The sequence below is a fragment of the Perca fluviatilis genome, chromosome 17 (assembly GCF_010015445.1).
Source record: "Perca fluviatilis chromosome 17, GENO_Pfluv_1.0, whole genome shotgun sequence".
Taxonomy (NCBI): domain Eukaryota; kingdom Metazoa; phylum Chordata; class Actinopteri; order Perciformes; family Percidae; genus Perca; species Perca fluviatilis.
This window is the reverse complement of record NC_053128.1, coordinates 19836417-19853788: the sequence shown is the minus strand read 5'-3', so window position 1 is coordinate 19853788 and position 17372 is coordinate 19836417. Positions and strand designations below refer to the sequence as shown.

At 39.8% G+C, this 17372-nt stretch overlaps 1 protein-coding gene across 5 annotated transcripts in view; it reads left to right on the top strand.

Moving 5' to 3' along the window:
• The window catches only part of LOC120545570 (mediator of RNA polymerase II transcription subunit 13-like), an 80720-nt gene that overhangs the window by 15733 nt on the left and 47615 nt on the right, over positions 1-17372 (top strand). For all 5 annotated transcript variants that reach the window (XM_039780037.1, XM_039780035.1, XM_039780039.1 and 2 more), the window contains exon 2: positions 3864-4101. In XM_039780037.1, coding sequence (XP_039635971.1) covers positions 3864-4101 — 238 coding nt within the window. The remainder of the gene's footprint in view (positions 1-3863; positions 4102-17372) is intronic.

Sequence of the window (17372 nt, the reverse complement as noted above, 5' to 3'; positions counted from 1 at the left end):
AGTGCTGCTGCGGAGGGTCTGGCTATTCCACAAAGCATTCCGGGATGGGAGAAAAACGTCCTCTGGTTTATTAGCATTTCTTTAAACCCATCACAATTGTCTTGGGTGGCGCTAAGCCCCAGACACAATGACGGTGCCTCTGCAAAATAGCCTCTGGAAGGAACTTGTTTTGGTGGAACTTGTACATTCAAAAGTTGTTTTAGTCGTGCAACAGAAACCTCAGATTGGACAGATAGTCTAGCTAGCAGTTAACCATAATCCTCATAAATCCACCAGAGTTTAAAATGCTAACACAAAGGAAGAGTAAGGTGTGGGACATCTGTCTTAAAAAGAGGGACATTTGGCGGAATTTTTGGCGGCACCTGAACAATCCCGGAAGTGGAACGTTGTCGATATCGACTAGGGCTGTACCGAATACCAGTTTTTGATCTTTGAAGCTTCGGTGCTTTTCAACAGCGAATATTCGAAGCTTTGGTGGCGGCCGCAGCGGCGGGGGAAACCGCACCTGAAGGCAGCTTTTTTTCACGGTAAAAGAGACAAGCGAGATGAAGCAACTGCTTTGTTGTTGCAGGACACAGTCCCCTGTTACTACAGTAGGCTAGGTTTTTACTGTTCGTCATTAACTGCCATAGCCTATTCGCAAGTCACGTTATTTTCCATGAAAATTAAGTGCACATTTTTATCACGTGTAAATGGCGGATAAAAGCAGCTTGTTCTACTTACAGAACTAAGGTGATTTCTCAAGCTTGATGTGCTGTTGTGGTAGGCCAGTTTCAAATTGCATATTTGACACTCTGCCTTTGTCTTGTCCTCACTTACTTTAAAGTTTCTCCACACTTTCTCCCACTCAGATGAAGTCTTCGGCATTTTTGTCTTCTTTTCGCTGAATCGTGACGGTAATGACGTTCAATTCATGGGCGTTTTAACTAGGGCATGTGATGTGACGTCCCAGTAAAATCTCAAAGTCTCCTATATTTCGCAGTAGATTAATTTAGATTGATAACGGGTAAAAAGGATAATACATTTTGTTTCTATTATTTTATTTTCCACAATGTCAAAGCAACGCAGCTTAACCCAAAATACAAGCTCAGGCATGCACTTCTGTCCATGCAAACTGCGCTGTTCTGCACTCTAGCCAGAGAATACTCCCATTGCAGGAACACTTTAGTAGTCCAAGAAAAAGCAAATATATTTATTAAGTATAACGAAGTTGGCTTGTCCATCCTATTAAAATGGCTAGGCTATATAAGAAAATTGTAAAAGAGAGTATTATATTTCGAACATATTCAAGCGTGAATGAGATCCGTTTGGAGGGGGATGCCAGGTTGTGCAAAAAAAAAAAAAGAATTTTCAAATCGAATACCAACCCACCGAACGAATATTCGAATATTCGGGTCCAGCCCTAATATCGACTACACTCACAATAAATTGTAATAACTCTGTTGATCTCTTAATTTCTCATCTAGCAGCATCATCCGGTCAAAATTTGATTTTGTAAAACAATAACCACATTCCCATCAGCCACAGCTGTACTATGTGTTTATTGCTAATTAGCAAACGTGTTAAACTAAAATGGTGAACCTTTTAAACATTATACCTGCTATACAGCAGCATGTTAGCATTGTCATTGTGAGCATTTTAGTATTTAGCTCCCTGTGCCTGAGTACAGCCTCACTGCTGGTGTGGCTGTAGACTTGTTACAATTTTCTTGGAAGAACCCTGTCAGACTCAAATTAGTATTCCAAGCAGTATTTTTATATGTCGAAAAACATGTCTGGAGGGGATCTTTAACAATCAATTCACCAGAGAGCATGTGTTGCCTTATAAAACCAACAACTGGTATGCCTTTATTGTGAATATTTTTTTTGTTGACATTTCACTTCTCCTCACCTCCTCGTCTCCGCTCCTGATTCAGTAGCAGCAGACAGCTGTCTCAAACAGCGGAGGAACTTTTGACATTGACTGGGAGTGACGAGGTAGTGCAAGCAGATGTCTTCCTCTTTGCTTTGGGAGAAACAGCATCCTTGACCTTGTCATGGCTAATTTTAGGGCTTGGCTTATCACAGCGCCAATGTTTATATCTCCTATTACACACACTGTCATTACAGGAGGGACATGCTTGTAATTATGGGTGCATACTGCAGTCAGGATGTTCCTGTGGGGTCACGTGCATACCTCTGTGTACACTCACATATAAGATGCTGCGGTGTATGTTTTTAGTACATGCACAGGCTTCCTTAAAAGCATGGTTTTGGCTGGAGTTTTGATTCGGACACAACCCCTGCGACCCTTGCTTACACACACTGAAAAGACACACAAGCTTCCTTGGTCCCTCTCTTTACGGTTATCAAAGCTATGGAGCCTCCTTTTCTTCATTCACTCAAAGACACTGCAGGCTTTAATTTTTTTGCGCTGCTCTTTTCCACCTGTCTCCGTGTTAAAATGGGTCAGTATTTTTTCCTCTCTCAGCTGGTCTTGGATGTCTTGGCTCCCTAGCCAGTGTGCCAAACACGATCCTCATAGCTGGGTGAACACAGGAGAGTAGGGTAGCACGACAACACACCAAGAGATTTTCCCCCCTCTGACTGCCAAATCTCTGTCCTGTTCAACAATGCCTTTTGTGCACTTGACTCATCCATGCAGAAACACAAATGCAAGGACACAAACTAACACGGAAAAGAGTTTGCCAAAGCACACATGAGCATCACAGGCTCACTGTCGGTTGTATATTTTTGCTTGTTTGCATATGTATGCTCTTTTACAAAATGTAAAGTGATGGAGGTAGAAGTTTGGCTCTTTCACTGGCTCATCTCTAAATGTAGCATGGTAGAGAGCCTCCACGCCCAAGTCTGCAATAGGCAACATAAACACCTATCACCCCATTAGATTAAATGGAGAAGATGTCAGTTATTGGGCCGGGCTCCAACCATTGACCCTAATACCATTTCCTCTTCTCATGTCTCTCTCACTCTCTGTAGCTCCCTCCTATATTTCAATGCTGGCTCTCCTGTAGTTAATTCCCTGCATTTCACTCAAGGCCATCCTTTATGTCTCGCCGTCACTCTCCACTTCTTCTCTCCACAATATCCTATCTTGACAGCATCAACAGCAGCAAGTCGAGGTCTCTAGATAATGTTATAAGAACACAACAGGGAGACATTAAATGTGCTAAAACATTTGCACAACAGGATCATAGCTGTGTAACCAGGAAGCCAGTAAAAATGTAACATAATTGGGCAGAGTCTGTGCAATTATTGATTGAAACAACTTGTCTGATGCTCTCTTTTATATGAAAGAAATCAATGTACACTAAAGTACAATACTTAAAGGTTAACACAACACTAACGAGGCTTCTATAACATTATGGATTCATGCATAATGGTTGTTTCATTCTATCTACAGGATTTGCGATCAATGTTAGAAAGTGAGATAAAAACATGCTTTTTGAATAAAAATAGATTCCATATGACAGTTATGGTTGTAACTAATGATTATTTTCAGTATCAGTTAATCATTTAATTGTTTGGTCCATAAACTGTAACAACAATGCCCAACTATTAGTTCAGTTCAATTTACCATGATATAAAACAGAGAAAAGCAGCACACATATTTGGTGTTTTTGCTTGAAAAATAACTGAAGTGATTAATGGTTATCAAAATGATTGCGGATTAAGTTTTCTGTCGGTTGACTTATCAACAAATCAGCTAATTGTTTCAGCTTTTACATTACATTTAACAGTGTTTGGACTGAAGACCGTGTGAAATGACTTTATTAGTCACTACACATAATAACAATGCTGTATTATATTTTAAGGTAAATGGACTGCTTACAGCTTTAATCACTACCCTCTCTCCTCCTGCAGGCGGAGTTAACGGGTATTAAATGGCGTTGCTACAGCTTTCGCGGCAGCGGAGAGTACGGGCCAGTGATCTCGGCCCCGGCCCAGGACGACCCGGTTCTGCGCAGCTTCATGCGCTGTGTGCAAGCCAACCTTCTGTGTGTATGGCGACGCAAAATCAAACCGGACGCCAAGGAGCTGTGGATCTTCTGGTGGGGTGAAGAGCCCAACCTCTCGGATGTCATTCATCATGAGCTGGAAGGTGAGAAAGAGAATGAAAGGGCTTCTCTCTTCTATCCGTCTCAATTATTTTTCCATCACATCGCTCTTCACTTAAGCTTCTGTTTATGCTCTGAAAGTTAGGTTAGAGGCTTGTAGAGACTGTTTAATTTTATGTTTGCTTTTGATTAGGTTGCACTTGATTATATAGCCTGAAGAGTGATTACGTCGTGGTTTTAGCGGATTGTATGTAAAATGGACTGCAAAATAGTGAAATATGTGTTGTGTGTAGATGTACAACTGAGATGTAGGAGTGGCAAATAAATGTTAGTTTTATGGTATAGCATAACGCCTGTATGTTATACAGGCGCTGTATTGTCTGACATAGAGCAGGGTTCAGTATTATGTAAATTAAATCTGTTTAGTCTGCTGCAGAATCAAGCTGCGTGCTGTTTGTTTAGATATGTAGGGCGCATTGATCTCATCCTATATTTGAGCTTCATATAGCACATATCTGAAATGTGTTTGATTTGCAACTCAAGTGTTTATATGCGGCTTCAGGACTATCGCTATGATGAAGCACACAGCAATTGAGATTTTTATCGCCAGTATGTGTGTGTGTTTTGTGTTGTGTGTGTGTTGTGTGTTTGTGTGTGTGTGTGTGTGTGTGTGTGTGTGTGTGTGTGTGTGTGTGTGTGTGTGTGTGTGTGTGTGTGTGTGTGTGTGTGTGTGTGTGTGTGTGTGTGTGTGTGTGTGTGTGTGTGTGTGTGTGTGTGTGTGTATAGTGAAAATTACACTGAGATATCTCACTTGAGAGAGTGCTACTGTCAGCAATATTGTCCCTATTTATAGAAACATTTTCATTATCTCCCTGAGCACGTGTGTAGAAGTCTAACATATCGACTGAGCCTCTGGAAGACAGGGAGAGGAGGAAACAGGAGAGGGATTATATTGGGTTTGGTTTAGCAGAACAACAGTCAGGAGGAAAAAAAAGCAGGAATATTGGATGGAGAGGTTAAAGCGATAGTGAGGATTTCAGCCCTCAGTTACCTATAAAAGCTGACTTGATGTGAAAAGGCCTCACAGGCACTGCAGCAGACATTTGACAGATGTTCTTACTGCTGTTGGGGAGAGCCTGTTACTCAGATTGCACAAGAATGCGTAATAATACACTGTAGCTACGTCTCCAATCCTCTAATGGCAAATAGTCCAACTCTGATATGATATGGCCTTTTTGATCATTTAATTTTGCTCACCGAGCGATCAAAAAAATCACAAATTGTCAATGTGGTGAGTACAGAGTGGCAGGAATTTGGCATCCAGAGCAAAATATTATTACAAGAAGCCACATAACAAGTATGTAGCAGTGTGAAATTTTAGCATTACCTCACCAATTTGCAAGCTGTTAGCTGGCGGCCAAACTTGTAAATTATGACTCCGTTTGAGTAGCACATTGAGGTTAATAAGGTTAATTATAATTCTGGCCTATTTAATTACATTTTACAGCTATTGATTACTGAGGATAGAATGTGTCACTAGTCTGAGGATTTTGTCGTTTTTTTGTTTATATATCTATGCAGACCATGGAGATGTATTCTGCTATAGAGTGCTAATTTGATATTTGTCTTCAAGTCTCAATTTAATTTATTTACACAGAAAAAAATCAAAGGCAAGTCAGCATTTTTTGGGAGGATTAGAGTTTAAAAGAATTAAGTGTGAATGCTCTGACTTTAGGCCCAGCTACATTTTGTCTTGTCATGTTGGGATCTCTTATGTGTCACATTAAGGGCTGCAACTAATGACTATTTTTACAATTTGCCGGTCACTTAATTGATGAACTGATGAAGTGGTTTATGAAATATCAGAAAACTGTGGAAAAAAAAAAATCTAAATCTTGTTAGTTTAAGTTGATCATCAGATTGTTTTGTCAGATCAACAGTTCAAAACCAAAAAATATTCAATTTACTTTAATGTTAAAGGGGTGATAGAATGCAAAACCGATTTTACCCTGTCATAGTTGAATAACGACAGTTCGGTGGGTAAATAGGACATACATAGAAGCTCAAAGTCCCACTGACACCCCTTTACTATGAAAATCTCATATTTTGAAACTGCCGCTGAAAACGGGCGAATCCCAACAAAGCTGAGTTGCTTACGCAAGCGTCTCAAAATCCGGAACCTTAAAGTGCCCATATTATGAAAAAATCACTTTTTCTGGGATTTGGGGTGTTCTCTGGTGCTTCCACACACATACAAACTTTGAAAAAAATCCATCCATGCTGTTTTGAGTGAGATACAGTTTCTGAATGTGTCCTGCCTTCAGTCTCCTAGTGAGCTGTTCAAAATCGGACTGTGACGCGTCCACAGACGAAATTGTGGCGCTGGCGACAACGTTAGCTCGTTAGCATACTGCTAAACGTTTAGCATTAGCGCTAGCTAAGCTGCGCACGTCGTTACGCTTACTGAATAACGACTGCTACCACACACACAAGTTCACCATAATCTACAAAAGAACTACTTACATGTGTGACCTCATTTAGAAGTCTCCCAGCTAATCCTGCCTTGTAACTGACCAAAGTTGGAGAAACAGGCTTTCTTTTACTGTCTCTAGAGTTAGCTAGCTGACATGATCTACATCTGAACTACTGAGCATATGCGAGTGCAATCAAAGATAGTACAGAAGAAGAAAGAGAAAGAGGTCTCACTCTGTAGCTAAAACAGAGACCAGGTGAAAGAAGGATCTGCAGCAGTGAGAGAGAGCTGTGCAGTACAACAACAATATGGTGTTTTTTGAAAATTAAACCATGTAAACCTATTCTGGTACAACCTTAAAATACAGTTATGAACCTGAAAATGAGCATAATATGGGCGCTTTAAGAGAACAGTCACGCCCCAATATTTACATAGGCTACACAACTGACCTGAGATCAGGTAGTCTTCTGAATCTAGCTAGGTCACGCAGATCTCTGCTATTCCATTACAAAATTCACTTCTGAAACTTTTTTATGCGAGAAATCAACCATATAAAGCTCAAATATGGGCCGCTTTACGAAAAGGATGGCTAATTGCAAATTTTCTCCGACTGTGTGGGGAGTTTAGTGCCGGTGTTGGTGCTGCCTGGGTTGCTACATCGCCGCCCTGACCGCAGTGTCAGCGAGCTTGATACGCCCGCAATCTTTTACCGCAGCCCGCAGGTTCCAGTAAATCTTATAATGGGTATGTGTGTTGAGTTATTTAAACAAACAATCGGGAAATAAAGCGCCTCTTGTCCCGCGAATCTCATTGATAGAGCCGCGGTGAGATGGGATCCATCAATGAGAGCTAGCTAGCCTCCTCCTAACTCTGACATTCACAAAAATACATTCAATTGATATCCGAAATCGGACAAGTGTTAGCTAAGCTTTGTAAGACCTTGAGGAACCTATAATATTCATGCCGTGGCGAAATTCAAACTGTAAATATACTTTAGTTATGCGAAAGTGAGCAAGCTGCGATATTTCTCCATTGTAATGAATGGGACATATAGCAAGCAGCAGCTGCTCACCTACAAAGACGCCTTGCGTTCATAAAAACGCCTTAAAATCAAATCCGGACACAACGGTTAGCTTTATAAGACATTGGGGAATGATGTTGTATAATGTGGCGTGGCGAAATTCAAACTGTAAATATAATTTAGTTATGGCAAAGTTTAGCTAGCTAGCTGCGGGTATTTCCCCATTGTAATGAATGGGACATATAGCAAGCAGCTGCTGGTCCTACAAAGACGCCTCGCGTTCCCAAAAATGCCTTAAAATCAAAATCAGACAACGGTTAGCTTTATAATACATTGGGGAATGATGTTATATAAGTGGCGTGAAAATTCAAACTGTAAATATAATTTAGTTATGACGAAGTGTAGCTAGCTAGCGCGGTATTTCCCCATTGTAATGAATGGGACATATATAGCAAGCAGCTGCTGCGATCCTAAAAAGACGCATGCGCGTTCATAAAAATGCTTTAAAATCAAATCGGACACAACGGTTAGCTTTATAAGACATTGGGGAATGATGTTGTATAAGTGGCGGACGAAATTCAAACTGTAAATATAATTTAGTGAGTTATGACGGTGTGCTAGCTAGGCGGGTATTTCCCCATTGTAATGAATGGGGCATATATAGCAAGCAGCTGCTTCGTCCTACAAAGACGCCTTAGCGTTCATAAAAATGCCTTAAAATCAAATCCGGACACAACGGTTAGCTTTATAAGACATTGGGGAATGATGTTGTATAAGTGGCGTGGCGGAAATTCAAACTGTAAATATAATTTAGTTATGGCAAAAGTTTGCGCGCGCGGTGCTTTCCCCCATTGTAATGAATGGGACATATAGCAATAAGCAGCTGCTTTCCTACAAAGCACCAGCGTCCATAAAAATGCCTTAAAATCAAATCGGACACAACGGTTAGCTTTATAAGACATTGGGGAATGATGTTATATAAGTGGCGCGCGAAATTCATAGCGTAAATATATTAGTTTTGGCCCGGCCGCTGACGCGCCCCGTAGTGCAGTATCCACAAAAGGGTGACTTTACGCTGGGTATGGAGCCCAGTAGGCTGCCGCTTTCTCGTCAGACTGTGTGGAGCTCCTAAAGTCCGACACGCGTCTTACCAAATTTGCAATTAGCCATCAATTTTTGTAAAACGGCCCCTATTTCAGCTTTATATAGTTGATTTCTCGCGTAAAAAAGTCTCAGAAGTGAATTTGGTAATGAAACATTGCAGTGTCTGGGAATATGAGATTCTGTACGCTTCTCTAATGTATGTGTATTGGGGGATTACGCTTAACCAATCGCAGCGTCTCTAATGTCTGCGTGGCAAGTGTAACCATCAACTATCACGCGCAGCTCATCTAAATATTCATGACCATACCATATTTGGAAGAAAAGCTCTTGTTACAAATAGGGGCCAAAACAACAGGGATGCAAGCCAGTAAAATATCAACCAGGCCATTTTCAGCCCAACCAATGTTACATACCCCATTAGGAGACCATAAGGAATAGTGTGAAATACCCTATATAATCATTCTATCACCCCTTTTAGACAATGAAAGGTAGCACATTTTCTATTGGGAAGCGAGGAGCATTTCACATTTTTGTTTAAAAAAATGATTTAAACAGTTAACCTCATACATTTGGCTGCTATGAAGAGCCTATGTTAGTGTAAAATGACTCTTGAGGCAGATTACTAACACACACACACACACACACACACACACACACACACACACACACACACACACACACACACACACACACACACACACACACACACACACACACACACACACACACACACACACACACACACACACACACACACACACACACACACACACACACACACACACATGCTGCATACAGTTATGATAAGACTTCTTTACTTCTCTTGTAAAATCTCTCATCCCTATTTGGCATTGAAAATAGCACTTGTGGTGTGAGAAGGAGTTGATAATTGTTAATGAAAGTGAAGCTGGATTTCCTCCAAATTAGAATCAGTTGTAACACAGGTAATATCAGTGTTTTACCGAATCTAAAGAGCTACACACCTGAATTTTCTATTCACTGTGGAAATGTTTTCTCACCATCATGTCGCCTTGACTTCTTCCTATCTTCTCTCTCACCTGTGTTAGTCTGGTCCATGTGTGATTTCTCCCTTGCTGTCTGTTCATTGCTCCACATGTTCTCTGGCTGACAGCTTGTTACGTGAAAAAAAATCTATTGATGTGAGCTAACCTTAGATGCTGTTTACTGTATAAAAGCAGATATGCAATATTAGAGCTGAAATCTTCAGTTTGAATGCAGTGTTTGTAGAATGTGGGAAATTGTTTATACGTCACAAAATATGCAGTTATTTTTCTACTATTGCGACAAATTGTTCACTTCAAGTGGTATTATGATATTTCAGATTCTCTTGGGAATTTTGCTCTTGCGCAGTCCTGATATGTTCATATGTGGGGACTGCAGTAGAGATAAATGTACTCAAGTACATTACTAACTTGAGTAAATGTAACTGACCTTGACTTGAATATTTCCATTTTATTAACTTTCTACTACGAAATATTGTACTTTTTACTCCACTACATTTATTTAACAGCTATAGTTACTTTTCAGATTAAGATTGTATTTAAAGACGCATGATAATCTTACAAAATACAATACACAGTTCATCGACCAAAAAGCCGTGTCATGCGGCTTCTTGTCACATTTTAGATGTCATTGAATTAACAACTCAACCAAAGAATCAGTTCCCCTTTAAACTTCTCACATGGTTTTAATTAAATACTTGTTTGATTTGAAATGCAGGAGTTTTACTTGTAGTAGTGTTTTTACCCTGTGGTATTGGTACTTTTACTCAAGTACAGGGTCTGAGTACTTCTCCTACCACCAAGTTTACAATGGGAAGTTACATTCACATTCAAAACGTCTGTTAAATACAGCAGTAGACTCACTACAGTGAGTGTATTAAGTTTCACTTTCACCTCCTTTTCTTTAAAACAAAATGTCAACTGTCACAGTCTGCCCCAATCTTGGTCCCATTCTGCAATATATAGAATCTAACAGTCCTTTGCTTTTCAGTGTTGTCTGTTGATCAAATTAAACCGAGAAGCCAGTTGTAACAAATGAACTACTGTTATTGCTAAAACATGTCCGATCCATAGGCATGTAGAAATAGAAAAAGAAATAGGCATGTTTTTATTCTTACTCATCCATTCAGAAATGCTAATTTACACACATTTGACTGAACAGCTAAAGCTGTCGCCTCCTCAGGCACATTCAGTGAGAATACTCAGCAGGTTAATTATGTTTAAGTCATATAGAAAATATTAAAACCGTGTAAATTGGCATGTTTTAAATTAGCTGGCTATGGCTCAGTGTTTGCCAGCAGAGCAGTGAACGGGTAAATTTTCAGAAGATGTTTGCCCTGTGATGGTGAAGAAGAGGATGTTGCCTAACATCCCTTACGGAACAATAAGAGAAAAAAGAGACATTACAATTTTACAGTCAAGTCCAGCTTAAAAAAAGAACTGCTTTAATTGCAAATTCTGATAACAATAACACACATTAAAAGTGGCAAAAGTGTTGTTTTTTCAAGTAAATGAATGTAGAAAAATACAACCTCATTATATTTACATTATTTCATTCATTAGTTTTCAGTATAGCCGCCGCAAGCTATTAGACATATATAAATAATATAAACTGTGTTGTAACCTGGAAACTGTGAGGGGTCTAGTATTTACACACAGAGGCTGCTCTAACAGGTGGGATTAGTGGTAAATTTAGTTCAGCTGGCAGAGAGAGGGTGCAGAGAGAGATGTTAGGTTGATTTAGAAATGATAGAAGTCGAGAGGACAAATGGAACACACAGAATAAAGCCTTCACAGCCAAAAATGTTGATATCAATTCCCCTAAAAATATGAATGTGTAAGCCATTATTTATAAATGATACATTTGAAATGCTCTCCCTGTGTAAGTGTGTGTGTACAGGTAGGTGTGTGTTAGGTGGATGGAAGGGGGGGAATGACATATGGAATATTTATTTTCATTTATATCAAAATTTATATTTGTATCTGTTTTTATAAATGTTTTATGTATGTGCACCTTGACCACCCGAATTTCCCTTTTTTGGTATAATAAAGTTTACCTTGAAATCGTCACACGTAAGAAGCATAATAATTTACATTTTAGTTGTACTTAAAGCTTTAAAAATGGTCACAAGTTTATCTTGCTCAGGAACTGAGAACTCTGATTGTCATTGTTGTGTCATTGTTTCTTCAAGAATATTGATGAAGTGCACTGACATTACCTCTAACATTATAGGGCACTTATTGAACCAGTCAACCAAAGTGTTGGGCAACCACCTTTTAAGAACATTCCCAGCAGAGTGCTGTGAGTGAAAACTGTCTTTCAAATTTGTAGATATTATTATAGCTATGCAGTTAAGCAGCTTGGTAGACACTACAGCTATTGGTGCTGCTGGAAAATAAAAACGAGATGCAGTGCTATGTTTTGTTGGTTATTAGTAATGCAAACAGAGTAATTGTTGGAAAAGAAGATAAGAGCTTTGCCTATTTATATTTGCTATAGCTTGGCCGCTGCTAGCCTCTACAACAAACCTACTCCTTATAGAGGCAAAGACCTCTCCTGCTCTGGATGCTAACTACCCACTTTTCAATGGGATCAAGAGGCCCATTCATCTTTGGCTGACTCCCCTGAGTTAATTTGATTTCAAATAAGGATCACAAACAATGCTGCAAGTAGAGTAAATAAACTAAACCAAATCTAATACAAAATTTTGTGATTGCTGTTGCTGTCGTGATGAAGAAGCCATGAATCCTATAGTGTGACTAGAGCTGTTCTAGTCTAAATAAATCATGCCTTTGAGATCATGCCAGCAGTACGAGCAGCTATGATCTAGAGTTACCACTCTCCTCCTCTCTCACTGTACTCCAGCACTCTCTGATATTGTCATTTGTTTAATGATAAGGGTTTGAACATCAAGGCCAACACACCGTGGCTTGCTTTTCTTAAAATCAGATGGTTTTGGCCTGTGTTTGGGGGTTAAGTAGGGAAACAGGATTAATGTGTTGAGTCAATAGCGTTGTCAGCATGATGCCAGCATGAGTCATACATATGAATGCACACACACACACACACACACAAGCATGTATGCAGGGTGTCATGCACATACACACTCACAGTACGTAAACACACAATGGTTAAAGTATGACTGAACATACGATCTGGACTTGTGATTATCCAGCATAAGCGTCACATGCTCTGCGGCTTTGGAACTACTAACATTGACAACTGTATTTACTGTATGTAATTATTGACAGAATTGGCTATACTGAAACCACAACTCTTTACTCAAAAAGTGTCATTTATCACATTTCTATAATGACTATCATGTACGAAAGAGCTAAATTATTAATTGGCTTCTCGAAGTAGGTCTGTAGGCCTTTATTTTGATATTTTGACTTGTCATTGCGGGAAAACCCCCAGGTGTAATAGCATTAATTATGGCTCTGTTCTATGGAAATGTCAGAGTAAGCCATGACAGTGAGCCAACATATTTTATACCAGAGTTTGGCACTGATACACATAAATGGAATGCAGTCATCATTCATTTTAGTAGTTCCACCTGTGCTTTTCCTGTTATGACATGTCAAAATATCTGCCATGAAAAAAAGACAAATCAAAATGGTTTAAAGGGCTAGTCATTAGGTTTTAAATGAAATCAAGCATGTAAACCGATGCTTTCGGTCAGTGTGGCATTGTGTGTGAAGGCGATGGAGCATGGACCTGTAAAGAGCTGCTGCAGACAGCAGTGTTGGTTAAAATATGGGTGTTTCTGATATGAGAAGATGAATGACTAAAACGTGTCTGAGTCGTGTCCGGTTTAAACAAGCTTCAGTCACAGCTGGCTGTAGGCAGACACAGTCAGTGGCCACATCACACCGACCAAAGATGGGCATGATAGCTCACTTAGCCTTCGAGGTACAGATATAATGTATTACCTTTTAAACAAAATAGTGTGGTGTACACATGTGGCCAACATTTAGGTTTGTTTGTAGTCTCATGTAATCAGTTGTACCAAATGGAAATTTGATGACAAAGCTGTAGCATTTAAATACCAGATCAGACAACTTACAGAGCCTGAAATTAGGAATGTTAATGCAAAAAAGTCCTAAAGCCTCGACGTTATCGGATTTGGAAAGTACCAAAAAAGCCTAGTAGGATGTGCTGGTTAAAGATGCATGAAGGTGTCAAATGGGATTTCTGGGGGTTAAAATGAGGGTGCTCAGTTTTTAATAAGACCTTTCTTTTATTAAAAAAAACAAACTGTACTTTTACTGATTGTTAATTGAGAGAGTAAAGTAAGTGTCTGTGTCTTGTTATATCATAAAGTAGACAAAACTTTATGATGCAAAGGGACATAAAGTCAGAGTTTTAAACCAATATACTCTTATCTATTAGTTTAGTCTTAGGTTGTAATAAGTTAGCCGGCCTTATGAATGGAGTGTCCATTGATAAAATCTATCTTAACACCTAGGATCACTTGCATATCTTGGAAAATAATATTACAGGACACTCCAGGATTATTTTTTTTATAACTACCTTGATTTTCTCATGACTTGCTTTGTGGTATCCAGTGAATATTAACTCTTTGACATGTAAGTGTAATCTGTTGTTTAGGAGGGGCACAGTAATCCGTATTAAATGTAACTCCATTATTAGTTTGTAAAAATAAGCAGCACGCTTAAAAACACTTGCTTTAATATGAATTTAGAATTATAAGTGAATGATAATCACTTTTGGAAAAAGATGTAGGAAAGCTGTAGGAAACAATGAATTTCCTTCATTACCTTATATCCTTTATTATGCTTCTTTTGTTTATTTCCAAATAATCGAACTTAGACTGCAGAGAGGAGCTCTGTTTTCAGTGCTCATCACCTCCACTGGAGTTCCCCAGGGTTCACTCCTGGGCCTCTGCTTCTTCTCTTTCTAGACTGTAGTCTTTGGCTCCAGCTTCACATCACATAGCTTTTTCCTGCTGCTCTGAGACCAGCAACACTCTACCTTTTACCTTCAATGCTTTGACAGCTGGGAGTATGACACATGGGGACTGGTAAAGATTCATCTCAGCCGAGCAGTGTTCATCTGTTCTTGCCTCCCTGACATCTCCAGTCGGATGCTTGTCCACTACCTTAAGCTCAACCTTGACAAGACTGTGCTGCTGTTTTTCTTTGGCAAAACCTGTGCAAGACCTCCCTGTCAATACTGACAACACTGCAGTGACTTAGATAACAAACTGCTGTGTGAGCCTCACATCAACACAATCTGAACCTAACACATCTCCCAAATGAGACTACCACAACCACATTACAGAATTATTCTTCAGTCCCTGTATCTCGCTCATGCAGGTGCAGCCAGAATTGTCCTTAGTGTCTCCTGTCACATTGCTCCTGCTATACATACTGACTTTACAAACAAAACTTGTACTGTACTTTCAGGTCATGACCTAGACTTCTGTCCATGCTCTCTGTTCTGGTACAATTGTCCAATTATTTATCCCTCTTCCTGCAGTGGCCTTGCTGTCTCCTTTCTTTCCTGTGGAGGAATGACTTTCCCACCTGAGTTAGATGAGCATGAGGCATTACCTCATCTCCATCACAACTTCAAAACCTATATCTAAGCCATATCTCAGTCACTATTCATTCACTTTCTTACATGATGGCCTAGTTTTAATAAACCTATTACCATTGCTTGGTCCAGTCCTTCTTTCAGGATTTCTGGAGATTCATATATTATCTAAATCAAAGGTGTATTGAGTGTCAAAGGTTCTAATATGCTGTTGTGGTGGTTAGATTTTTAATTTAATACACACTTGTTATTGTTTTCCATTCACAGACAACACAAATGTGTTAAAAAAAATCCTCAAACAAAGCTTTCATTAAATATGCAGATGCCCTTTATCGTTCTCAGTAATAAGTGTTACATGTGCTGTGCAGGCACTGAACCCTGCAGCCCTTACAGTGGGCTGGTGACTTATGAATTTTAAATGATTCTGCTGTTGCACTCATCACAAATTACTCTGAATGAAAAGCATCAGCCGGATCACAAATAATGGAAATGTCAGTTTTGTTTATCAGCCCACAAATATGCTCAACTCCCAATGAGACAAGAGTACTATAATAGGATTGAGTATTTTATTTGCAGAGGAGTGTGTGTGTGTGTGTAGCTTTATCTAGTTAGGGTTCTCTACAGCGTTAAAACTAAGAGCTGATGACTTTGATAACACCATAGGCGGTGCTCCTGTGTGCCACCAAAACAGCATGTGGTAAAGGTGAATGCAGGGGCACGAGGAAGAGTTAGATGGCCATTCACTGAACACGTAGCAGGTGTTAGCATTATTTCTCTATGCTGTATGATCATTTTCATTCAGTTTAATCTGAGGTTGCTGAAACATTCATTTTATGCATCCCAATCAGACCCATGTCACATTAAATATATGTGTTGCCTTCAAATTGTGGCTCCCATTAAAATATCTACTTGTTTTTTATTACCAAGAGTGAGCCTTCCACCATCCTGAGTTTTCCTTTTCTTTCTTGAAACTGTAGTAAAGCTGAGAGGAATACAAAGTAGGGGAAATCCAGCAGAAAAAGATTGTGACTAGAATCAATCCTAGCTGGGGGTGAATGTTGTTCCAGAGATGGGAAATTATGTGCATACTTAATTCAAAAATGATCTTAAAACAACTACTAACTAAATAGCACAGGGATGCAAGGCAGTAGAGAGATAATCTAACACCACAATTTCTCATTTTACATTTGCAGAACTGACCAACAAATCAGTTACCTGTAAAGCACTTTTTTGTCATTGTCTTACTTTAAAATGAATTCCAGCATCATTGAGCATATTTCTGCTGTCATTACAGCTACCAGTCAAAATGAGAGCAGGCGAGATTGAACTGAATTAAAAACCTGGGTCGTGCATACCCATTATCAGCTCAGTGGTTGGCTGGTGCAACAAAGATATGTGACCAACAAGTGGATTAGAGCAGCAATGCTTATGACAAAATAATCAGAGATAATGGAATTAACAGAACAGAGAGAGGGAGTGAATTGGACATGACTTCAGGCAATGGGTTTAAACCAAAAGAAAAGTCTCTGCCAAATATGTAGAGGAGCATCTCAGTCGCTCTGTCTTCTGTGTTCGAAAGCTGCAGCTGGGTGCTTTGCCCTTCATAAACAGAGCTGGTTGCCATATTTTGTGGAGCTGGAGGGGTTGTGGAGTGTGTATGTACACACCATGACAGGCTTCTATGTGTGTGGGTTGACTGTGACTGTTATCTTTCCTTGTGTGTGTCCGTAATTGGCCGAGGTGTGTGTGTGTGTGTGTGTGTGTGTGTGTGTGTGTGTGTGTGTGTGTGTGTGTGTGTGTGTGTGTGTGTGTGTGTGTGTGTGTGTGTGTGTGTGTGTGTGTGTGTGTGTGTGTGTGTGTGTGTGTGTGTGTGTGTGTTGGCAGAGGTCACAAGGTAATTGTCCTGTGAAAAAACGGTTGCCAAATGTGTGTGTGTGTGGCAGAGCACAGGAAGGAGGGCTAACCTCTGCCTCCATCTGTCCACGTCTGGCTGTGAACTCATAATCTGGCCTGTGGAGACAAACCCTCTTCACCACTTGCCACCTGCTTCAGAAATACAGGTTAGATCGAGGTTATTACTGTTATGGATCCGGGGCTAGGATGCTCGGCTAGTAATGTGCCGTACATCATTTCCT